General features: G+C 45.3%; 1 protein-coding gene and 1 long non-coding RNA gene across 4 annotated transcripts; both read right to left on the bottom strand.

Moving 5' to 3' along the window:
* Window positions 1–9237: 9237 nt before the first annotated feature.
* LOC115187383 (zinc finger protein 697) lies at window positions 9238–14920 on the bottom strand. Of its 2 annotated transcripts, XM_029746471.1 has the most exons (5): window positions 14767–14920; window positions 14491–14642; window positions 11968–12229; window positions 10524–11831; window positions 9238–10363 (listed from the first exon to the last, which is right to left on the bottom strand). In XM_029746471.1, the coding sequence occupies exons 2-5, from the start codon at window positions 14529–14531 to the stop codon at window positions 9860–9862; spliced, it is 2115 nt and encodes a 704-aa protein (XP_029602331.1). In that variant the 5' UTR covers window positions 14532–14642; window positions 14767–14920; the 3' UTR covers window positions 9238–9859. The 2 variants fall into 2 exon arrangements, with proteins under 2 accessions (XP_029602331.1, XP_029602323.1); XM_029746463.1 differs by having other exon boundaries at window positions 14491–14822.
* Window positions 14921–21620: 6700 nt separating this feature from the next.
* LOC115187402 (uncharacterized) lies at window positions 21621–24661 on the bottom strand. 2 transcript variants are annotated; one of them, XR_003876050.1, is made up of 4 exons: window positions 24064–24661; window positions 23787–23892; window positions 22587–23684; window positions 21621–22448 (listed from the first exon to the last, which is right to left on the bottom strand). It is a non-coding gene; the product is annotated as an uncharacterized LOC115187402 (long non-coding RNA). The 2 variants fall into 2 exon arrangements; XR_003876049.1 differs by having other exon boundaries at window positions 23787–24661.
* Window positions 24662–24911: the final 250 nt, after the last annotated feature.

Raw genomic sequence — 24911 nt, forward strand, 5'->3', positions numbered from 1 at the left:
TGGTTCCGGGCGTAGTACCTCCACCGCCCGCTGATTCCCCTGCTTCTGTACGTCAAGAGGAACCAGACCATGGATGGAAGGCTCTGGGCTGCAGACCGCCGCTGAAGGCTCTGGGTTGCAGACCGCCGCTGAAGGCTCAGGGCTGAGGAGTGTCGCTGAAGGCTCAGGGCTGAGGAGCGTCGCTGAAGGCTCAGGGCTGAGGAGCGTCGCTGGAGGCTCAGGGCTGAGGAGCGTCGCTGGAGGCTCAGGGCTGAGGAGCGTCGCTGGAGGCTCAGGGCTGAGGAGCGTCGCTGGAGGCTCAGGGCTGAGGAGCGTCGCTCGAGGCTCAAGGCTAAGGAGCATCGCTGGAGGCTCAGGGCTATGGCGGCGCACTGGAGGGAGAGTGCGAGGAGCAGGAATTGGTCTCACCGGACTGGGAAGACGCACTAATGGCCGAATGCTCACAGCAGGCACTGGCTGTACTGGGTTATGGATGCGCACTGGAGGTAGAGTGCGTGGAGCAGGAATCGGTCTCACCGGACTGTGAAGACACACTAATGGCCGAGTGCTCACAGCAGGCACTGGCTGTACTGGGCTATGGATGCACACTGGAGGGAGAGTGCGTGAAGCAGGAACAGGACATACTGGACTGGGCAGGCGCACTGGAGGCCTGATGCGTGGGACTGGCTTTGGAGGCGCCAGACTAGTAACACGCACCTCAGGGTGAGTGCGGGGAGCAGGAACAGGACTACTGGTCTGGGCAGGCGCACTGGAGGAAGAGTACGCCGAGCAGGCACAGGGTACACTGGGTCTTGGAGACGCACTGGAGGTCTGGAGCGCACGGCCTGCACAACCCGTCCTGGCTGGATGGTCACTGTAGCCCGGCACGGGCGGAGCGCTGGCACAGGGCGAACTGGGCTGTGCTGGGGAATGAGGGCTGCCCTGCGTAGAGCAGGCGCAGGATAAACTGGGCCGAGGAGACGCACTGGCGGCCAGATGAACTGAACAGGCACACTCCTTCCTAGCTTAGTGCCAACTTGAGGATGGCAACGCTGAGGAGCTTGCACCAAGCGCACCGGGCTTTGAATGCATATGGGCAATACAGTGCGCATTTCCGCATAGCTCGGTGCTTTCCTCGTCACCCGCTCCCCACGGTAAGCACGGGGAGTTGGCTCAGGTCTCCAATCTGACTTAGCAAACCTCCCCGTGTGCCCCCCCCAAACATTTTTTGGGGGCTGCCTCTCGCACTTGTCTTTCGGTGCATATAACGCCTCGTAGTATCGTTGCTCTGCCTTCGCTGCCTCAAGTTCCTCCTTCGGTCGGCGATACTCCCCAGCCTGACTCCAGGGTCCTTCCCCGTCCAAAATCTGCTCCCATGTCCATTCCTCCTGCTGCTCCTTCTTTCGCTGCTTGGTCCTTATTTGGTGGGTTATTCTGTCACGGTTGTAATAAGGAGCGGACCAAGATGCAGCGTTTTCGTAGTTCCACATATTTATCGGTGCTCATCGACCATTGGAAATAAACATTACACAACAAGTTGGAAATCACAAATTCAACAATGAGTGATTTGGAAGGAATCAGTGGTTAACTGCAAGCAATGCAAAGCAAGCATTAGCCTGCTATTCAGGGGAGTGGTTGTGTGGTCCCAAGTATAAGATTAAGGGTCTCTTTTCCTAGTTACAAATTATAAACACATGCATCCCACATGTTATTTTTATTTTTTGCCCAACCAAGACTTACATGCTAAAATCGCCACTGGAGAGGAGACATGTCATACTCATCGTAGACGTCTCTAAAGCACAGGTACTGGTGCAACTGGCACCCAGGCTAGGGGACAGTAGGTTCGGGTGGGTTGTTTAGCAACAACCGATGAGCACTCAACTGCGGAGCAAAACAGGTGGGGTTGGCATAGAATCAAAGGGTTGTTGACAACATATACAGTTGAAGTCGGAAGTTTACATTCACCTTGGCCAAATACATTTAAACTCAGTTTTTCACAATTCCTGACATTGAATCCTAGTAAAAATTCCCTGTCTTAGGTCAGTTAGGATCACCACTTTATTTTAAGGATGTGAAATGTCAGAATAATAGTATAGATAATGATTTATTTCAGCTTTTATTTCTTTCATCACATTCCCAGTGGGTCAGAAGTTTACATACACTCAATTAGTATTTGGTAGTATTGCCTTTAAATTGTTTATATTGGGTCAAACGTTTCGGGTAGCATTCCACAAGCTTCCCACAATAAGTTGGGTGAATTTTGGCCCATTCCTCCTAACAGAGCTGGTGTAACTGAGTCAGGTTTGTAGGACTCCTTGCTTGTACAAGCTTTTTCAGTTCTGCCCACACATTTTCTATAGGATTGAGGTCAGGGCTTTGTGATGGCCACTCCAATACCTTGACTTTGTTGTCCTTAAGCCATTTTGCCACAACTTTGGAAGTATGCTTGGGGTCATTGTCCGTTTGGACTTTCTGACTGATGTCTTGAGATGTTGCTTCAATATATCCACATAACTTTCTTTCCTCATGATGTCATCTATTTTGTAAAGTGCACCAGTCCCTCCTGCAGCAAAGCACCCCCACAACATGATGCTGCCACCCCCGTGCTTCACGGTTGGTATGGTGTTCTTCGGCTTGCAAGTCTCCCCCTTTTTCCTCCAAACATAACGATGGTCATTATGGCCAAACAGTTCTATTTTTGTTTCATCAGACCAGAGGACATTTCTCAAAAAATTACGACCTTTGTCCCCATGTGCAGTTGCAAACGGTAGTCTGTCTTTTTAATGGAGGTTTTGGAGCAGTGGCTTCTTCCTTGCTGAGCGGCCTTTTAGGTTATGTCGATATAGGACTCGTTTTACTGTGGATATAGATACTTTTGTAACTGTTTCCTCCAGCATCTTCACAGGGACCTTTACTGTTGTTCTGGGATTGACACATTCATCTCTAGGAGACAGAACGCGTCTACATCCTGAGCGGTATGACGGCTGCGTGGTCACATGGTGTTTATACTTGCTTACTATTGTTTGTACAGATGAACGTGGTACCTTCAGGCGTTTGGAAATTGCTCCCAAGGATGAACCAGACTTGTGGAGGTCTACAATTTTTTTCTGAGGTCTTGGCTGATTTCTTTTGATTTTATCATGATGTCAAGCAAAGAGGCACTGAGTTTGAAGGTAGGTCTTGAAATACATCCACAGGTACACCTCCAATTGACTCAAATGATGTCAATTAGAAGTTTCTAAAGCCATGCCATAATTTTCTGGAATTTTCCAAGATGTTTAAAGGCATAGTCATCTAAGTGTATGTGAACTTCTGACCCACTGAAATTGTGATACAGTGAATTATAAATGAAATAATCTGTCTGTAAACAATTGTTGGAAAAATTACTTGTATCATGCACAAAGTAGATGTCCTAACCGCCAAATCTCTAGTTTGTTAACAAGAAATTTGTGGAGTGGTTTAAAAAACGAGTTTTAATGACTCCAACCTTAGAGTATGTAAACGTCCAACTTCAAATGTAGCTAAACTATATTTCCTCTCCAAATCTTTATTGAAAACAAACAAATACATTTGCACAATTAGCACGTGTTTTCTCTCAAATACATGGTTACAGTTGTTGGTTAGCTAGTGAATTTGAGACATATTAGCATAGACGTGACGAGTCAAAACACCTCAAAACAAGACATGGTATCAATAACAAGATACAATGAGATGAAATGATTCCCCACATGGCAGATTCCTGTCATTTTTGCTAGCTAGCTGACCGTCCAGAATCATAACACATGGACTTCTTCCCCATTCCTGACATTGTCAGCTAACCCGTCTATGGCTAACCAGGTGTATTGGTGCTGTAGGCGACAGTATGGCTAGCCAGGTCTTTTGGTGCTGGTATAGTGCCTTCAGAAAGTATTCACACCCCTTGACTTTTTTCACATTTTGTTGTGTTACAAATTTATTATATTGAGATTTTCTTCCACTGGCCTACACACAATATCCACCATAATGTCAAAGTGGAATTACTGTTTGTTTTTAGACATTTGTACAAATGAATAAAAAATTAAAAGATGAAATGTCGACTCAATAAGTATTCAACCCCTTTGTTATGGCAAGACTAAGTTCACGAGTAAAAATGTACTTAACAAGTCCCCATAATAAGTTGCATGGACTCACTCTGTGTGCAACAGTGGAGGCTCCTCAGAAGAGGAAGGGGAGGACCATCCTCATCAGTGAATTTCGTTAAAAAAATAAAAAGTGAAACATTAGAAAAGTTGGCCTTTTTAGATAAAACTATACCAAATATATTCACGTCACTAAATAATTGATTTAAACACACTGTTTTGCAATGAAGGTTTTCAGTCGCCTCAGCAGCACTCTGTAGGGTAGCACCAAGGTGTAGCCAGAGGACAGCTATCTTCTGTCCTCCTCTGGGTACCCTGACGTCAATATAAAACCTAGGAGGTTCATGGTTCTCACCCCCTTTCAGTAATTATGACAACTTCCGGAGGACGTCCTCCAACTTATCAGAGCTCTTGCAGCGTGAACTGATATGTTGTCCACCCAGTCAAGGGATCAAATAATGAATCAGGTACTGTAAGCATAAGCTACAGCTAGATAGCACTGCAGTGCATAAAATGTGTTGAGTAGTTGTCTCAAAGAGAGAGAAATAACTGTTGACCAGTTTTGAATAAATTAATTTAATTGTATTTTTTTTTACTTTCATAGTTAGCCTACTCAAACACCCGGCTCAAACAAAGAGGGATGCTATGTTAGCTAGCTGGCTATAGCTTTCCAAAACTGTAACTCTTCCCAGTTAAGGTAAGCTTTTGGTTTTATTAATTTATTGCCACTGGGGCCCGCCAGTGTAACTGCTAAACTGTCATGTTAATTGAAATGCATTCCAGGTGACTACCTCATGAAGTTGGTTGAGAGAATGCCAAGAGTGTGCAAAGCTGTCATCAAGGCAAAGGGTGGCTACTTTGAAGAATCTCTAATATAAAATATATGTTGATTTATTTAACACTTTTTTGGTTACTTCATGATTCCATATGTGTTATTTCATAGTTTTGATGTCTTCACTATTATTCTACAATGTAGAAAATAGTAAAAATAAAGAAAAACCCTTGAATGAGTAGGTGTGTCCAAACATTTGACTGGTACTGTATATACAACGAGCAAAGTGATCATGCTGTTTTCATGTGGCTGCTATTAAAGTGAACTGTGTTTGCGTGTGATCAGGGGTGTATTCATTCTGCTGATTCTGTTGCAAAACATTTCTTAAACAGAAGCAAATGAAACGAAGATAAACATACCTGAGTTTGTTCAATAGAAACTCTCATTTGCAACTGTTGGACTAATGGTTACGCCCTAGTTCAGTTAAATGCAAATCAATTTATAACATTTTTGACATGCGTTTTTCTGGATTTTGTTGTTGTTATTCTGTCTCTCACTGTTCAAATAAACCTACATTAAAATTATAGACTGATCATTTCTTTGTCAGTGGGCAAACGTACAAAATCAGCAGGGGATCAAATACTTTTTTCCCTCACTGTAGGAATTTAGGGCACCATGAAAGAAGTTGTTTAATGTGTTGCCATCTCCCATATTAAACTCTAGAAGATATGTTATATATCAATAAGTCACTTATTAATCATTACCTTATATCAGTCTCATAATCTAAACGGTCGCAATCTTCTTGAATCCGCAAAAACTCCAGCTTTACTGATCATTCCGTACCACACAAATTGGTTTAATTATTTATTTACTAGCTAACTAAATAATAACACAGAATACACATACACACTTAAATGAAACAAAGGTCCCTAGTGGACTGACAAGATATAACGGCTTGTTACACATAGATGGAGAAGGGGGTGGGGAAAAGAGAGAGAGAGAAAAAGGGACATTTATCGTGGATTCATTCTAGGACTGTCCTCACATTAATCATATACCTTGCACACAAACCGCCACCCGTTTGGAATAAGAAATAATTAATGCATTTACCCTATCTGGAGCATCAGCATTTGTGGGTTCGATTACAGGCTCAAAATGGCCAGAAACAAATAACTTTCTTCTGAAACTCGTCAGTCTATGTTTGTTCTGAGAAGTGAAGGCTATTCCATGCGAGAAATTGCCAAGAAACTGAAGATCTCGTACAACGCTGTGTAATACTCCCTTCACCAGAATAGAAAGGAATGGGAGGCCCCGGTGCACAACTGAGCAAGAGGACAAGTACATTAGTGTCTAGTTTGAGAAACAGATGCCTCACAAGTCCTCAACTGGCAGCTTCATTAAATAGTACCCGCAATACACCAGTCTCAACGTCAACAGTGAAGAGGTGACTCCGGGATGCTGGCCTTCTAGGCAGAGTTGCAAAGAAAAAGCCATATCTCAGACTAGCCAATAAAAAGAAGAGATTAAGATGGGAAAAAGAACACAGACACTGGACAAAGGAACTCTGCCTAGAAGGCCAGCATCCCGGAGTCGCCTCTTCACTGTTAACGTTGAGACTGGTGTTTTGCGGGTACTATTTAATGAAGCTGTCAGTTGAGGACTTGTGAGGCATCTGTTTCTCAAACTAGACACTCTAATGTACTTGTCCTCTTGCTCAGTTTGTGCCCCGGGGCCTCCCACAATTTCTAGTGTTGAAAGATTCCAAGAGCATAGTGGTCTCCATCATTGGGAAATAGAAAACATTTGGAACTACCCAGACTCTGCCTAGAGCTGGCCGTCCGACCAAACTAAGCAACTTGGCAAGAATGACGGGGAGGTGACCAAAAACCGAATGACAGCACTACATAATGACCACTGACAGAACTCCAGAGTTCATTGGTTGAGATAGGAGAGCCTGCCAGAAGGACAAGAGTCTCTACAGCACTTCACCAATCTGGGTTTTATGGGAGAGTGGCCAGATGGAAGCCACTCCTGATTAAAAAAAGGCACATGACACCAGGCCTGGAGTTTGCAAAAAGGCAAGTGAAGTACAGAGCATAAATCACACAATTCTGTGGTCTGATGAGGCAAAAATTGAACTTTACTCTTTGGCCTGAATGCAAAGTGCTGTCTGGAGAACCAGGCACAGCTAGCTCATCACCAGTCTAACACCATCCCTACCGTGAAGCATTGTGGTGGCAGCATCATGCTATGGGGATGTTTTTCAGCCGCAGGGACTGAGAGACTGGTAAAGACAGACTGAACAATGAATGGAGCCAAATCCTTGATGAGAACCTACTTCAGAGTGCAAACGACCTTAGATTGGGGCGAAGATGTACATTCCAACAGGACAATGGCCAAGTATACAGCCAAATCAAAGCTGGAAAGGCTTCAGAACAATAATGTAAAATTCCTTGAGTGGCCCAGCCAAATCCCAGATTTTAATCCCATTGAAAATCTGTGGAAAAGACTACAATTGCTGTTCACAGCCTCTCCCCATCCAATTAAACAGTTTGAGAAAATACAGATGTGCAAACTGATACGTCATATCCAAGACAAAAAAAACTTTAATTGCCGCCAAAGTTGCTTCTACAAAGTATTGACTCGGGGGTGTGAATACTTATGTAAATGGTTATTACACATTTTCACTTTGTCATTATGGGGCAGTGTGTAGATGGGTGAATTCAGTCTGCAACACCAACATGTGGAATAAATCAAGGGGTACAAATACTTTCTGAAGGCACTATAAATCAGATTCAGTGTGCAGTCCAATCGAAGCGCGGCTTAATCCCGCAAACTCACCTTAGTATTTTGTGAATTCAAATATATGCAAAATTGTCTTCAGTCGTCCATGCAAAATAAAAGATGTTGTGGATATCATCTAGACTACGGATGAAGGCGACAGTAATTTTATGTTGTCCCACTCACATGGAACCCAAACCGGCTGCGCGCATGCGCCATCGTGCATAAATTAATTTTGTCCCCCTACACCAAATGCGATCAGGACACGCAGGTTAAAATATCAAAACAAACTCTGAACCAATGACATTAATTTGGGGACCGGTCAAAAAGCATTAAACATTTATGGCAATTTAGCTTGCACTTATTAGCTAATTTGTCCTATTTAGCTAGCTTGCTGTTGCTAGCTAATTTGTCCTGGGATATAAACATTAGGTTGTTATTTTACCTGAAATGCACAAGGTCCTCTACTCCGACAATTAATCCACACATAAAAACGGTCAACCGAATTGTTTATAGTCATCTCTCCTCCTTCCAGGCTTTTTCATCGTTTAACTTATATGGTGATTGGCATCTAAACTTTCATAGTATTACCACGACAACCGGCAACAGTTCATCTTTCAAACACCCACATAGGTATAACGAATGAGGAGATGGCACATGGGTACCTGCTTCTATAAACTACTGACTAGATGGGAGAGGCAGGACTTGCAGCGCGATCTGCATCAGAAATAGGAATGACTTCTATTTTAGCCCTTGGCAACGCAGACGCTCATTGACGCACGCAAGCAGTGTGGGTGCAATAATTGCATAACATAGATTTCTAAATTTATTTTGCAACGCTCGCGCACGCGACGCGAGCGGTGTGGTCAGCCTATCATGGTGTATGTAGCACTGCTCATCACATTTCCCCATTAAACTGACTGCCAAGGCCCAGAAAAGACACCGCGCATGAATTAAATGGTGATATTCTTACACTTCACCCGACCTTGCTTATTCATTCTTCCATGGATATCTAACTCCGACTGAGACTTCTCTTATATATTTTATCGTTACATTAATGGAATAGGATATTTAATAATGATTAAAGTGTTAAGCCGGGGTGCAGTACTTCCGAGGCTCATATGTTGCTAGTACCTGGGTTGAAAAATGTGATACTGGTGCATTCAACACTAGGTCCTGGTGCATTACCTGCCATTAGCCTATATGAAACATCACACAAACTAGGTGATCAGTGATGATCATGACACCATATAGAGTACAGAAACAGCATTTTAGGGCAACGTTACACATTTAATGTGCAATGTGTTGAACCAAAACTGTGTAGGTGTGTCCAAACGTTTGACTGATACTGTACAGTACCAGTCAAAAGTTGGGACACAACTTCTAATTCAAGGGTTTTTCTTTATTTGCACTATTCTCTACATTGTAGAATAGTGAAGACATCAAAACTATGAAATAACACATATGGAATCATGTAGTAACCAAAAAAGAGTTGAACAAATCTAAATATATTTTAGATTCTTCAAAGTAGCCATCATTTGCCTTGATGACAGCTTTGTACTCTTGGCATTCTCTCAACCAGCTTCATTTTAAGGTAACACAACGCATTTAATGAACAATGGTTTTACCAGAACTGTGCTATCCAGATACAGATTATGCTTAGTCCTGCAATTGAAAGCATATCCATTGAACTGCATTTTAGTCCAGAATTAGGTTTCAATCAGGTTCTGGGAATCCGGAAAAGTTCTAAGTTGAGAACATGAGGATAACAAATTCTAGTGCCAGGAGATGTTTCCTGCTCTTAGTCTTGGGGCTCCCGAGTGAAGCAGCGGTCTAAGGCACTGCATCTCAGTGCTAGAGGTGTCACTATAGACCCTGGTTCGATTCCGGGCTGTATCACAACCGGCCATGATTGGGAGTCCCACAGTGTCGTTAGGGTTTGGCTGGGGTAGGCCGTCATTGTAAATAAGAATTTGTTCTTAACTGACTTGCCTAGTTAAAAAACAAAAAAACATTTTATTTAAGTCATATTCACTAGAAACGGGCCATAACGGCGAGGCAGTACCTGAACTTGTCCAATAACAAACGCTTGTTTTCATTTTCGGTTACAAAATGTTTTGCTACAGTGTGCACTAATGAATACAGCCTTTGTCTCTCTGTCCCCCATCTCTCCAACAGTGCCTGCAGAAGTCTCTCCTGTAGGCCTCTGCTAGTGACTCCCTCCACTTCCTCTCCCCCCTCCTCTCCCTGGCCCCCTCCCTTTACTACTCCCCATCTTCTTCTTCTCCTCTGGGTCAAAGTCAGAGTCACTCTCTCGCTGCCTCTCCTCCTCTTCAGGATCATCATTGCACTGGCGTTTCCTCTTCCTCTGTTTCGCCTCCACTCTCTTTGCTCCCTCTCCTCCTGCCCACATCTCCCACTCAGTCATAAAGGTGAGCTCTACCTGCTGCCGAGGCTTCCTCGGTCTCACCTCCCCTCCCTTCTGCCCAGTCCTGCCATCTGTTTCCCTCCTCCCCCCCTCCCCCCCAACTTCTGTGCCTCCATCAGGGTCCAGCCCTGAGTCTGGGCTGTGATAGCGTCTGACGTGGTTCTTGAGGCTGACGTTGTGGTTGAAGCTCTTGTCACAGCGCTGGCATTGGAAGGGCCTCTCCCCAGTGTGGACGCGCAGGTGGGACTTCAGCTGGCTGAGCTGGGCAAAGGCACGCTGGCACACCTGACGCACAGGGAAGGGCAACATGTAAATACAATACTTCAGATTGAAATAAAAATGTAAAGTTTTTATTTTATTTACAGTAAATAGCCCTCTTCAAAATAAGTAATTGAAACAGACACTTCAGTTGAATGTAATTGAAACCCTGCCCCTCCCTCCAGACCTGGCACTTGAAGGGCTTGTCGTCACTGTGGGACAGTGCGTGCCTCTCCAGGAGGTGACCTTTGTTGAATTCCTTGTAACATGTGTGACAGATGTGTCTCTTGGACTCGTGCTCTCTGAGATGCCGGTTCCGTATGAGGATGTTGTCAAAGCTCAGTGGGCACTCTGAGCAGCTGTAGCATCTGTGACCTTTTAATCTTTTGAATCTGTGGGTCTTCTCGTGGGTCAGCTTGTCCGGCCGCGTCCTGAAGGATTGGAGGCAGAACTTACAGGGAAACTTAAGGTCCTGACGGTGTAGCCTCCGGTGCTGCTTGAGGCCCAGTTCACTCGCACAACCCTGCCCACAGTCTGGACAGCGGACCATGAACTTGTGTTCACACTTATGGTGTTTCAGCCTGGTGGTGTACAGGACGCCACATTCAGGACAGAGGACCATGTGGTGTTTTTTAGAGTATTTGAATTTCTGTCGGATGCTGGCACTGTCCCCGGAGCCCAGTTCTCCAGCGGCACCGCTGAACGACTCCTGGTCCTGCTGGTCTCTCCGGGTTAATGATGAAGGTGATCCATCAGAGTCTTCAGCAGACTCATCCAAACCAGTCTCTCCTGTAGGCTGCTGCAATTGCCTTCCTCTGCTTCTCCATTTCCCACTACCCCTCCCCCTACCTCTTCCCCTGCCTCTCCCTCTCCTACTCGTTGGTTTCTCTTCTTCTGGGTCAAATTCAGAGTCACTCTCTCTCAGTCCCTCTTCCTCACCTTCTGGGTCAAATTCAGAGTCACTCTCTGTCTGTCTATCTTCCTCACCTGTCTCTTCACCCTCCATCTCACACACATCACCCTCCCCCTCAAACCCATCTGCAGCCACCTGCTTCTTCTCTTCTCTGTCTGTCTGAGAGGTTGGGCTTTCTGAGTCCTCAGGCTCTATAGAGTATATTGTCACCTCAATAGAGGCCCGTTGCTCAGCACCCTTCTCCTGTTGTTCACCACCTAGGGGCTTTCCCTTTCTCTCCTCTCCTTCCTCATTCTCCTTTGAGGACAGGCCATTGTCCTCCTGGCTTCGTGCACTGTCCAACACCACCTTAGTCACTTTCTTTCTCTTCTCTGTTCCTTTGTTCCGCTCATTTTCCCCCCTCACCAGGGATGTGCCACTTCCCCCTGGTCTTGGTGGCTGGTCTACAGTCACCTCCATCTCCAAAGAGCCAGTCAGATCCAGAGCCTCATCTCTGTCCTCCGATGGCAAGTCCCCATCTCGGTTCTCAGACGGCAAAGATCCATCTGTGTCCTCAGACGGCAGGGCCACCTGCATGTCAACCTACTTAGCGAAGGAAAACACCAGCATTATTGGAGTGACAGTTTTGTATAAAAAAGATTAACTGGAGATACCACAGAATACAAACAACTGAAGTTAGTTACCTCACAATATCAACTGTTAATCCTGAAATACCCACCTGAACATTCTGTGGCTCGTCTCCATTTCCTCTGTGTGTTGTCTGGAAAACAGACTGGTTACTTGCCCATGTCCTGCGGTGGTTGCAGCTCTGGCAGTGTTGGGTCACAGAGAGGCATGTCCTGTCTCCCTGCGTCTGGATCACACTCTCACGCCTGCACTGCTCACACCGCTGAAACAGCTGCAGCAGGCAGTCGATGTTCACAATGATATGTTCTGGGGAGGGAGGGGGGGCAGCAGGTTGTGGAGGGGGGGCAGCTAACCTGGGTCAAAAGAATAAATAAAAGAGCGGGTGATTTCCTGACACTATCGACTCTTGCCAATTCATACTCATTAGCAATTTTATCTTCTAGGAACATGCGTTGATGAAACATTTCAATAAGAGTCCCCTTATTGTTCGGTATGTACAGTACTAAATAAAAATGCCTCTTTGGTACCTCCAATGTATTAAAGAGCCACTGAACACTGATTGGTTATTTTTCTGCTGCTTATTAGAAAAACAAGATTTCAGTCTTGGAGGTGTGTTTCCTGACTGATTCTACTTTTGGTTAATGATGTTTGTCCCCCATGAGACACTGTAGACACAGAAGCCTATTTCACTTCCTCAAAATCTCCAGAATTGAATCTTAGTTAACTCAATAGATGTTTTTGCTGAGCATGTTAAAGTTGCGTAATTTTACATCTAACCAAAAAGGTGTTTGGTGCAGTATTTCTCAAGTAAAAAAATGTGGGGCACCAAGGACTGAGTTTGAGAAACCCTGTCAGAGCTGCTGGACAGGTCTGAGTGAGTCAGTGAGGACCAGAGAGGTGTGTGTGTGTTGAGCACAGTCTCAATGTCAACAGTGAAGAGGCGACTCCGGGATGCTGGCCTTATAGGCAGAGTTCGTTTGTCCAGTGTCTGTGTTCTTTTGCCCATCTTAATCTTTTCTTTTTATTGGCCAGTCTGAGGCTTTTTCTTTGCAACTCTGCCTAGAAGGCCAGCATCCCGTAGTCGCCTCTTCGCTGTTGACGTTGAGACTGGTGCTTTGTGGGTACTATTTAATGAAGCTGCCAGTTGAGGACTTGTGAGGCGTCTGTTTCTCAAGCTAGACACTAATGTACTACTTGTAGCGTCATACCCAAGAAGACTTGAGGCTGTAATTGCTAGTGTCTGGAGGAAAGCAGACTGAACCAGGTTTTCCTCTAGGATTTTGCTGTGGACACTATTCCGTTTCTTTTTTATCCTGAAAAACTCCCCAGTCCTTAACGATTACAAGCATACCCATAACATGATGCAGCCACCACTATACTTGAAAATATGGAACATTTGTTGTATTTGCCCCAAACATAACTTTGTTTAAGACAAAAAGTTAATTGCTTTGCCACGTTTATTGTAGTATTCCTTTAGTGCCTTGTTGCAAACAGGATGTGTAATTCAGTCTTTTGTTATTGTCCCGCTTTACCAACCATAGCTAGCTAAAGTAGGGCGGCATGGAGTAGCTAAAGTAGGGCGGCATGGAGTAGCTAAAGTAGGGCGGCATGGAGTAGCTAAAGTGGGACAGCATGGAGTAGCTAAAGTGGGACAGCATGGAGTAGCATGGAGTAGCTAAAGTGGGACAGCATGGAGTAGCTAAAGTGGGACAGCATGGAGTAGCTAAAGTGGGACAGCATGGAGTAGCTAAAGTGGGACAGCACGGAGTACCTAAAGTGGGACAGCATGGAGTAGCTAAAGTGGGACAGCATGGAGTAGCTAAAGTGGGACAGCATGGAGTAGCTAAAGTGGGACAGCATGGAGTACCTAAAGTGGGACAGCATGGAGTACCTAAAGTGGGACAGCATGGAGTAGCTAAAGTGGGACAGCATGGAGTACCTAAAGTGGGACAGTCTTATAGGCTTTTCCAATGGAGGAAAGATATCAAGTTTACATTAGGGACCTCCTGTACTGGTTAGGCAGGGCTCTGGTTATTGTAGTACTACATCCTGTTCATTTTTTTTTTGTAGTATTGTTAATTGAGTGTATTCAGATAAAGTGGGACACTTTGCATTTTGGAAACTAGGACACCATTATTATAGTCCTAATTGTACCCCAATGGGCTAATAGCCCAACACATGATGCATTTCAGGAGTCTACACTTGTTTCATAATCACACAAAATGTTATTGTCATTGGGGTACAATTAGGACTATAATAATGGTGTCCCAGTTTATCTAAACTACTGTCCAGGCTATCAAATGCGAGAAAAACATTTCTATTTGACTCAGTGTAGACAAAATGGGTGTGTCATGCATCCTGTTAATATATCAACAAAGAAAATGTGTGTGTGATTTTAGAAACATCTTGAGGATTTCAGAAATGTATGATGTGTTGGGCTTATATGTTGGATAGATGTCGAAATACGGAAAATGCAAGTGTCCCACTTCTGCCTCTCGTACATTTTTTGTCTAGTTTTCTGGCCTTGTGAGCGGGGTTTTGAGTAGTCATTGGTTTGGACATTTTAGGTTGACCTGGCAACCCTGCTAAACTGCAGAAAAAACACCCGAGTTACCTGTCAAGCAAAAACAAAGCCACTTCGGCATCTGTAGGCATAGATTTCTCCTCCTTGAGGTTCCTCCATCTGGTAAAAGCTTCTCCGATATTAATCCGGTTTCTGGATTTGTCCTTTAATTTTCTCCACTCAGAATCTCGATCGGGTTTCTTCTTCAGTGATAAAAAGGGTGTAAAGATTATATTATTATTATTGGCCATGATTGGCCGCAATAGAAGCACTATTTAAAACTAAATCGAATGTATTAGGGACGGATGTAACGTTGGCTTTCCTTACAAATCTCTGCGTTCCACCATTGTTTCCACCGCGGAAATGACCTAATATTTACGTCTTCCCGGGCCCCCTTTCTTCAGTAGGGTTTAAGGGCGGTTGGCATCCAAACAGCGCATTACCGCCGCCTACTGTGCTGGAGTGTGAGCCAGAGACAGAAAGGAACTAAATCCTACCTGCCAGCACTGTTTCTCTTGGGACACTGTCTGAATCCAAAATTACCCCCTTCCCTCGCCCCTCCATTTGCGAGTTCACACGCGCCTCCGACATTTACATACAACTGAGGGAGTGAGAATTACAGTTTCAAAATACTGGCAGTACTTACACTTTCCTGATGGATGCTGTATTGACCAAGCAGGCAATGGGAGACAACTGAGTAGGGTGCAAATATTAGGGGGTTTATTTTCCCAAACTTGAAATTGTTTACAAAAGAGAAGACAAAAACCATAGTACATAAAAAGTACTTAAAAGGCCTGTAAATGAATGGAAGTAAAAGTGTTCTAACAACTCAAACATAGATAAATGTATAACTGAGGTCTACACAGCAGAACCAACTTCTTCTTCGAGGTTTATTGGCAGACTAGTTCAATGTCACATGCACAATGAAATGTCTTTCTTGCAAGCTCTAACCCCAACAATGCAGTAGTGTAATACTGAATATAACAAGGTAGAACAAAAACATGAGAAATAAGAACACGAAAAAGTCAGCAAGCAGTTCCAGTACCATATTTACAATGTGCAGGGATACTGTCGTGATAGGTAGATGTGTATAGGGTTAAGGTGACAAGGCATCAGGATATAAGAAACAGTCACAGCAGCACATATGATGATTGTATGTGAGCGGGTATGCGTAGTCAGTATAAATATATATGCATATTATGTGTGTGTGTGTGTGTGTGTGTGTGTGTGTGTGTGTGTGTGTGTGAGTGAATGAAGTGAGTGAGTGTGTAGGGCCCTCTGAGTGTGCAAAAATCAAATACAAGGGTCAACTCAGTCTGTGTAGCCATTAAGTTAGCTATTTAGCAGTCTTATGGCTTGGGGATAGAAGCTATTCAGGAGCCTGTTGGTGTCCGACTTGATGCACCGGCACAGCTTGCCATGTGGAAATAGAGAGAACAGTCTTTGACTTGGGTGGCTGTAGTCTAACCTATAAGGTGTATTGCCGCCACCTACTGTGCGGGGTAGTAAAATATCCCTCAAAAACGTTTTGGATTAAAATATTCATACTAACTACCAAAAACAAAATTAACACTATTTCTTCTGCTAAAATCTGATCCCGACACAGGCTCAGGAGCCTGGGAGGGCCGTACTTCTTCCGTCTTTCAGGCCCAGAACCTTCTCTGCCACAGCCACAATGATGTCCAATTTCTCTGATTTATTTGACACTTGAAACTCCAAGAGTTAGTTGAGCACACAGAATATAAAAGAGAATGGCCAGTTCCAAATACGAGGTAGGTAGGCTACAAAGATACACATAACAAACAAACAAAATCTAGGATCTATTCCCAACATTTTTTGCAGAAACATGATTTTAAGCATAAATATCATTAACGTAATTAGTTTTAAATATACTGCTCAAAAATAAAGGGAACACTTAAACAACACATCCTAGATCTGAATGAAAGAAATTATCTTATTAAATACTTTTTTCTTTACATAGTTGAATGTGCTGACAACAAAATCACACAAAAATAATCAATGGAAATCCAATTTATCAACCCATGGGGGTCTGGATTTGGAGTCACACTCAAAATTAAAGTGGAAAACCACACTACAGGCTGATCCAACTTTGATGTAATGTCCTTAAAACAATTCAAAATGAGGCTCAGTAGTGTGTGTGGCCTCCACGTGCCTGTATGACCTCCCTACAACGCCTGGGCATGCTCCTGATGAGGTGGCGGATGGTCTCCTGAGGGATCTCCTCCAAGATCTGGACTAAAGCATCCACCAACTCCTGGACAGTCTGTGGTGCAACGTGGCGTTGGTGGATGGAGCGAGACATGATGTCCCAGATGTGCTCAATTGGATTCAGGTCTGGGGAACGGGCGGGCCAGTCCATAGCATCAATGCCTTCCTCTTGCAGGAACTGCTGACACACTCCAGCCACATGAGGTCTAGCATTGTCTTGCATTAGGAGGAACCCAGGGCCAACCGCACCAGCATATGGTCTCACAAGGGGTCTGAGGATCTCATCTCGCTACCTAATGGCAGTCAGGCTACCTCTGGCGAGCACATGGAGGGCTGTGCGGCCCCTCAAAGAAATGCCACCTCACACCATGACTGACCCACCGCCAAACCGGTCATGCTGGAGGATGTTGCAGGCAGCAGAACGTTCTTCACGGCACCTCCAGACTCTGTCACGTCTGTCACGTGCTCAGTGTGAACCTGCTTTCATCTGTGAAGAGCACAGGGCGCCAGTGGCGAATTTGACAATCTTGGTGTTCTCTGGCAAATGCCAAACGTCCTGCACGGTGTTGGGCTGTAAGCACAACCCCCACCTGTGGACGTCGGGCCCTCATACCACCCTCATGGAGTCTGTTTCTGACCGTTTGAGCAGACACATGCACATTTGTGGCCTGCTGGAGGTCATTTTGCAGGGCTCTGGCAGTGCTTCTCCTGCTCCTCCTTGCACAAAGGCGGAGGTAGCGGTCCTGCTGTTGGGTTGTTGCCCTCCTACGGCCTCCTCCACGTCTCCTGATGTACTGGCCTGTCTCCTGGTCGCGCCTCCATGCTCTGGACACTATACTGACAGACACAGCAAACCTTCTTGCCACAGCTCACATTGATGTGCCATCCTTGATGAGCTGCACTACCTGAGCCACTTGTGTGGGTTGTAGCCTCCGTCTCATGCTACCACTAGAGTGAAAGCACCGCCAGCATTCAAAAGTGACCAAAACATCAGCCAGGAAGCATAGGAACTGAGAAGTGGTCTGTGGTCCCCACCTGGAGAACCACTCCTTTATTGGGTGTGTCTTGCTAATTGCCTATAATTTCCACCTGTTGTCTATTCCATTTCCACAACAGCATGTGAAATGTATTGTCAATCAGTGTTGCTTCCTAAGTGGACAGTTTGATTTCACAGAAGTGTGATTGACTTGGAGTTACATTGTGTTGTTTAAGTGTTCCCTTTATTTTTTTGAGCAGTGTATATGCATTTTAAATAGAAAACTCTAGCATATCATGTTAAACTGGGGAAATCCAGTTTAAAATGATATTCTACCGACACCCCTCTATTTCAGGATAATAGGAAGGTCCAATTAGCAGCAGGCCCTCTAACAAGCTGGCCACAATGCTGCAGATAAGGCACCAGAAACGTGCTGCAAAATCTCAAATGGTAAAACACATCAATAATTATTAGATTAAGATGTTACAAATATAAATCTAAGGGTGTGCACTTAACTTAGAATTACTGTATGCAACAATTCAATAAAGGTGTATCTTTGATATTTGAAATGAAAACCATGTGGTCATTATTTGATTGGACACTAAATGTCTGGTGCAAATTAATGTTAAAGTGCAAAGGACAGGGAGATTTAGCTATGGCTACATGTGTACGTCACAGACACCTTCCTAATAGTGCAAATGCTTTTTTTAGGCTGGATCATGTTGTTGAATTGTATGTTTTAATTCTGCAATGTATAGATTGCTGCTGCCTTCTTGGCCAGGTCTCCCTTGAAAAAAAGGGACTCTGGGTCTCAATGGGCTTTTCCTGGTTAAATAAAGGCTATAAAATAGTAATGACTTATTCAGCCGTCTGTGTCCTAGCCTTGTAAAAATGGCCTCATCTGTTTCTTCCTCCCGTCCCCGACTTTCCTCTTTACTTAGAATAGATGCCTGCCTTTACCGTCTCTGTTCCACTGCTCCTGCCACCACTGTCCAAATCATTCCCTTAGCCTCTGCCTTGCCCATTGGCACCGCCACATCCACTATTTCTCTCCTAAGGGCCTGTTTAGCTAGCACATATACCTACTTATTCCCTTCCTCCCCCTATGGCAGGGGTATTCAACTCTTACTCTACAAGGTCTGGAACCTGCTAGTTCTGTTCTACCTGATAATGAATTGCACCCACCTGGTTTCCCAGGTCTAAATCAGTCCCTGATTGAGGTCCAGAGTTGAGTTTGAGGGCCCTATGGGTTGGGATCCAAGCAAAACGCATCTAAAACACGGCACCCATCTGTCTAAACCAGGCTTTAGTTTGGAGTAACTAATTAGTATTGCATACCTGGCACTTGAAGGGTTTGTCGTCACTATAGGACAGCTCGTGCCTCTTTAGGCGGTGACCTTTGTCGAATTCCTTGTAGCATGTATGACAGACGTGTTTCTTGGACTTGTGCTCTCTGAGATGCCGGTTCCGTATGAGGATGTTGTCAAACCTCTGTGGGCACTCTGAGCAGCTGTAGCATCTGTGATTTTTGAATCTGTGGGTCTTCGTGGGTCAGCTTGTCCAGGTGCGTCCTGAAGGATTGGAGGCAGAACTTACAGGGAAACTTAAGGTCCTGATGGTGTTGCCTCTGGTGACTCTTGAGGACGAGTTCATTCACACAGCGTTTACCATAGTCTGGACAGCGGACCATGAACTTGTGTTCACACTTATGGTGCTGCAGCCTGGTGGAGTACAGGACGCCACATTCAGGACAGAGGCGTTTGGAGTGTTTGAATTTCTGCTGGATGCTGGTAAGGACCCAGAGCCCAGTTCTCCAGCGGCACCGCTGAACGACTCCTGGTCCTGCTGGTCTCTCCGGGGTAATGATGAAGGTGAGCTATCTGATTCTTCAGCAGACTCATCCAAACCAGTCTCTCCTGTAGGCTGCTGCAATTGCCTTCCTCTGCTTCTCCCCCTACCCCCCTACTTCTTCCCCTGATTCTCCCTTTCCTCCTACCTCTTCCTCTGCTTCTCCCTCTACTACTTGTTGCGCTCTCCTCCTCTGGGTCAAATTCAGTGTCACTCTCTCAGTCCCTCATCCTCCTCTTCCTCTGGGTCAAAGTCAGAGACACTCTCTCTTTGGCCATCTTTTTCCTTCTCCTCACCCTCCAGCTCACACCCATCTGCAGCCACCTCCGTCTTCTCTCCTCTGTCTATCTGAAAGGTTTGGCTTTCAGAGTTCTCAGCCTCTATAGAGTATATCGTCACCGTAATAGAGGCCCGCTGCTCAGCACCCTTCTCCTGTTGTTCACCTCCTAGGGACTTTTCCCTTCTCTTCTCTCCTCCATCATTCTCCTGTAAGGACAGGCTATTTTCATCCTGACTTCGTACACTGTCCGTCTCACTGTCCAACACCACCTCAGTCACTTTCTTGATCTCCTCAGCTCCTTTGTTCCCCTCCTTCCACCTCACCAATGACAAGCCACTTCCCCCTGGTCTTGGTGGCTGGTCTACGGTCACCTCCATCTTCAGAGAGCCGGTCAGCTCCAGGGCCTTGTGTGTCCTCAGACGGCAGAGCCACTTGCACCTCAGCAAGGCATACACCATTATTGGAGTGATAATTCTGTCAGAGCTAGAGATACCACAGAATACACACAACTGAAGTTAGTTACCTCACAATATCAACTGTTAATCCTGAAATACCAACCTGGGTGTTCTGTGGCTCGTCTCCATTTCCTCTGTGTGTTGTCTGGAAAACAGACTGGTTACTTGCCCATGTCCTGCGGTGGTTGCAGCTCTGGCAGTGTTGGGTCACAGAGAGGCATGTCCTGTCTCCCTGCGTCTGGATCACACTCTCACGCCTGCACTGCTCACACCGCTGAAACAGCTGCAGCAGGCAGTCGATGTTCACAATGATATGTTCTGGGGAGGGAGGGGGGGCAGCAGGTTGTGGAGGGGGGTGGCAGCTAACCTGGGTCAAATTTGAAAAAGAAGGGGTCATTTCCTGCCACTTGGCTCTTGCAAATTCATACACAGCATATTTGGAAGAGACCGATGGAATGTTCCTCAGTCATTTGCATCATCACGCAATCTTATCGTCTAGGAACATGCATTGATTAAAATACACTTTCTTTACAGACTAATACACTTGAAACAAATAACCAAAACGAAAACTGCCGATATTACTAGTGCCTCCCCCGCGATCAAACCGCCATAAAATAAAATCGCAACCTAACGAACATTGACAGCTGCCTTGAAGGACAAATAAAGAAATGCTACTGCTACTACAATCAGTGAAATGTAGGCTAAACTGACAACGGAGTGAAGAGCAGAAATCTCAACTAGCAAGTAATTCGCAGCAATGAAGATGTGCGTGCGCGTTCACGCGAAAAGAGAATTCTACGCGCCATCGTAAAAACGCAACACCTAAATTTACTCGGGTCTGTCCACGGGACAATCGTTCTGCTTCTTGGCTGCTGGTCGAATAATTGTAGGTTTTAAAGCGGTCTCTGGTGGTGCATGATTACTGAGGTATAAAATTAACGGATGCTTCTGGGAGTCAGCCATGTTGACAGACGTCTAAATATAGGGATAGTTAAAGGACTCATTCAAAGATATTTACAACTAATCCCTTTCTCGCTGAGACTCATTTGAGTCTTCTTCTATGTCAAGGCGGTCCGCAAACAATCGTTTAAGTGCATGCCGCCACCTACTGTGCGGGAATATAGGCACAGAGCAAGAGCGAGGTATTCTTATTTGGGTTTTATGGCGAACTACACTCAAAAGGTAGTGTCGCCCTCAACTGGACTTGGGGTAAAATAAATGACTAAATAAACATTCTAGCCAATGAGAGGGCAGATATGTGTGAGAACAACAAGCACAACTCCATTATAAACAATTTTTTCTCCCAAGTTTCCTAAATGCCACATGCGCCCACTTATCAGTAAATTCTTATGGACATAAACATGATGAAACTTAAATTCGATCAAATTAAACATTGTTCCAAATTATTATGTTTTATTTTTTATGTAACCTTTATTTAACTGTTGACCAAATTCGACATTCTCTCCAAAAAAGCCTCTTGCTTCCTCACTGGTTATATCCAAGATGGGTTTCTCTGTGCTTCTTAACTTGTGGGCCGTTCCAGCCAGGAGAACTCAAAATGCAATCAGCCAATAACATCTGTGGGGAGGAAATTCTTTGTAACATATTCACTTTACAAACCCATCAGATTTTTCCTGGATATTTGATGATGTAGAACAGTGAAACATTTTCTTTAACAATATATATTTTTAAACCAAAACTGTAGAAGTGAAAAAACAACAGCCTCAAGAGTTCTAAGAAATGTTCAAAGCCAAAACATTATGGTCATGACAAAACCGATAAGACTTTTTTTAATGACACCGGTAGGTGGCTCCTGGTTCTGGTCTGGTTCTCTCTGGGGTGGTGATGGTAATGTGTCCAGCTTTTCAACAGCAGTGTCCACATGTATCTCTCCTAGAGGCTTCTACCAGTGCCCCCCTCCTCCACTACCTTTCCCTTTACTCCTTGTCTTCTCCTCTTCCTCCAGGTCAAAGTCAGAATCACTCTCATTCTGACGCTCCTCCTCCTCAGGGTCATAGTTCAACTGTCGCCTGCTCCTCCGCTCTCCCACCTCCACTCCCTCCCCACTCTCCCCTTGGTGATAGCGTGGTTCTTGAGGCTGACGTTGTGGTTAAAGCTCTAGACGCAGCGCTGGCATTTGAAGGGCTTCTCCCCAGTGTGGACGTGCAGGTAAGACTTCAGCTGGCTGAGCTGGGCAAAGGAACGCTGGCACACCTGACACCTAGCAGGAGCAGAACGTAATGGAAAACATTAACACTTTGCAGTCCACTTTCAGCTGATAATACAAACAAACAAAGACATTTCAGAGGGAGATGTGTTCAGTATCAAACTAACAGAGAATGCAGTATAAAACACCAACCTGAAGGATTTGTTGTCACTGTGGCTCAGCTCGTGCCTCTCAAGCTTGCTAAGTTGGGGAAACTCCTTGTAGCACATGTTACAAATGTCTCTTGGACTCATGCTCTCTGAGATGGTGGTTCCGTTTCAAGATGTTGTAAAATCCCAAGGGGATATTTGGAGCACCTATAGTGCAACCTTTTGACCCGGTGGTCGTCATTCTCGTGGGTCCACTTGTCTCCCCTGGCCTTGAATGGCTTGAGGCAGAACTTACAGTAGACATGCTCTTGATGGTGAAGCCTCTGGTGATGCTTGAGGCCAGCTTCATCCACACAGCGCTTCCCACAGACAGAACAGCGGAACAGCTTGAACTTGTTCACACTGATGCCCCACACTGACTAACGTTGAGATGAGGATGCCACAGTCAGGACAGAGAGGCCGTGAACGTTTGGAGTGCTCTCGACGGACGTGCTCCTCATAACTGTCGAGGTCGTTAAACCGCATGCAGAGTTTGTCAAACCCAACAGGCTCCTCAGGCTGGCCATCACACACACAGCTTCTTGTGTCGGCGTGGAGTGTAGGCTCGCTCACGCCGTCTCTCTTGCGCGCCGTCTCTCTTGCGCGCCGTCTCTCTCGCGCGCCGTCTCTCTCGCGCGCAGTCTCTCTCGCGCGCAGTCTCTCTCGCGCGCAGTCTCTCTCGCGCGCAGTCTCTCTCGCGCGCAGTCTCTCTCGCACACACAAACAGAATCTAAAGTCACCTCCGGCTCCACTGAGGGTTCCCACTCAGCATTAGCCTGCCGCTCCTCTCTGCTGGGCAGTCCCTTCATCTGTCTGTCTCTCATCTCCTTGCTCCTCCTCTAGGTGCAGAGCCCTTTCCTCCCTGTTGGGTGCAGTGTCTGCATCACTGTCCTGTGGATCCTCAGTCACCTCCATCACCAGAGAGCCAGTCAGCTCCAGTTCCCCCTTCTCAAACACCATGGCAGCCAACAGCTTCTTCTCTTCCTCGCTATAGGAGGCAACACTTCTCCTGCTTCACAGACCCATTCCTTTCCATCCTCAGGGAACAACTGTCGTCTATGTTTCTGTATTCACACGGAAGGACCACTGACACTTCACTCACCTAATTCAAATGAAAACAGAGGTCAGTGTTATTGGCTACATGATGAAGTGTGTTAGGTTTCAGCATACATATGAAGTCAATCTCATACAGCAGCATCATAACCTGTTCTCCGTGGTTCGACTCATCTGAGCTTCTGGGCTGAATGTTCACACACTGGTCCTCCTCAATGGACGGACAACATTCTTCAGTGGCACTGCTGCCTTCTGGCCTATCAACAGTGACTGTGTTAATACCCTCTCCTGACCAACCATGATATCTGTCCTTCATGGCTCCCTCTTAACACAATAATAAAGAATTAGGAAACATATGTCCGTTTATATGACTTGCCTACATGTTGTGCATAGAATGCCCACTGATGGGACATAACTTTTAATCTTACTTCTTGACAGTTCCATTCTCTCATAATAGTCCCCGGGAAAAATGTTCTGAGCATACTAGTAACTTTCTGAGGTCGTTAGGCGGAGTATTGGCGTCAATGTTCAGGGCAACTAGCCATAGTCTCAATCGGTCCGGATCTCTCAATGGAAGTTGGTGAAACATATCTGACCCATTCCTTGTGTTTGTTATGGCAAGTTTTTACAGTACACTCACGAACCGTATTGGAACAGGCGATGGAAGTCCGTCGATGTAACGCAAGTCTCAGCACACTTAGCTAGCTCGCTAACGTTCTTCAGTGGTACAGTTGCTGTCTGGCCAATCAACAGCGACGGTTTTAAAACACTCTCCTGAACAACCATGCTGTCTGTCCTTTCATGGCTCCATCTTGTCGACCTATGTGTTTGCATACATAATAAAGTAGAAAACATATTTCCATTTATATAACATAGCCCAAATATTTTCTATGGCTTAAAGCTAGCCAACTAAACTTCAGTAGCAAGCGACATTTCATTGCATACCAGCTAGCTACAACAGAGATACTGGAGGAATGGAATTTCCATTCCATCTCTGCTACAAAGACACATAAACAGGAAGTGAGGCACAAGTCCGTTCCAGAAATGTGATTTCCAGGCAACCAAGTAAATAAAAGTTCCTAGCTGCAACCTAGGTTAAAAATAATAACTTATTTTCAACCTAGGCTGCAAACTAGCCCTGCAAGTCTTGTGGTGGCCAACAGGGCTTAATAGCAGAGATATTTATTAGGAGGGCCGCAGAGCTATAGGGGCGGGGGGGGGGACCTTACTTGTCTGAGTGAGTGAGAGAGCGCTACCATTTATAGACTCATGATTT

The sequence above is a fragment of the Salmo trutta genome, chromosome 3, assembly GCF_901001165.1.
Source record: "Salmo trutta chromosome 3, fSalTru1.1, whole genome shotgun sequence".
NCBI lineage: Eukaryota > Metazoa > Chordata > Actinopteri > Salmoniformes > Salmonidae > Salmo > Salmo trutta.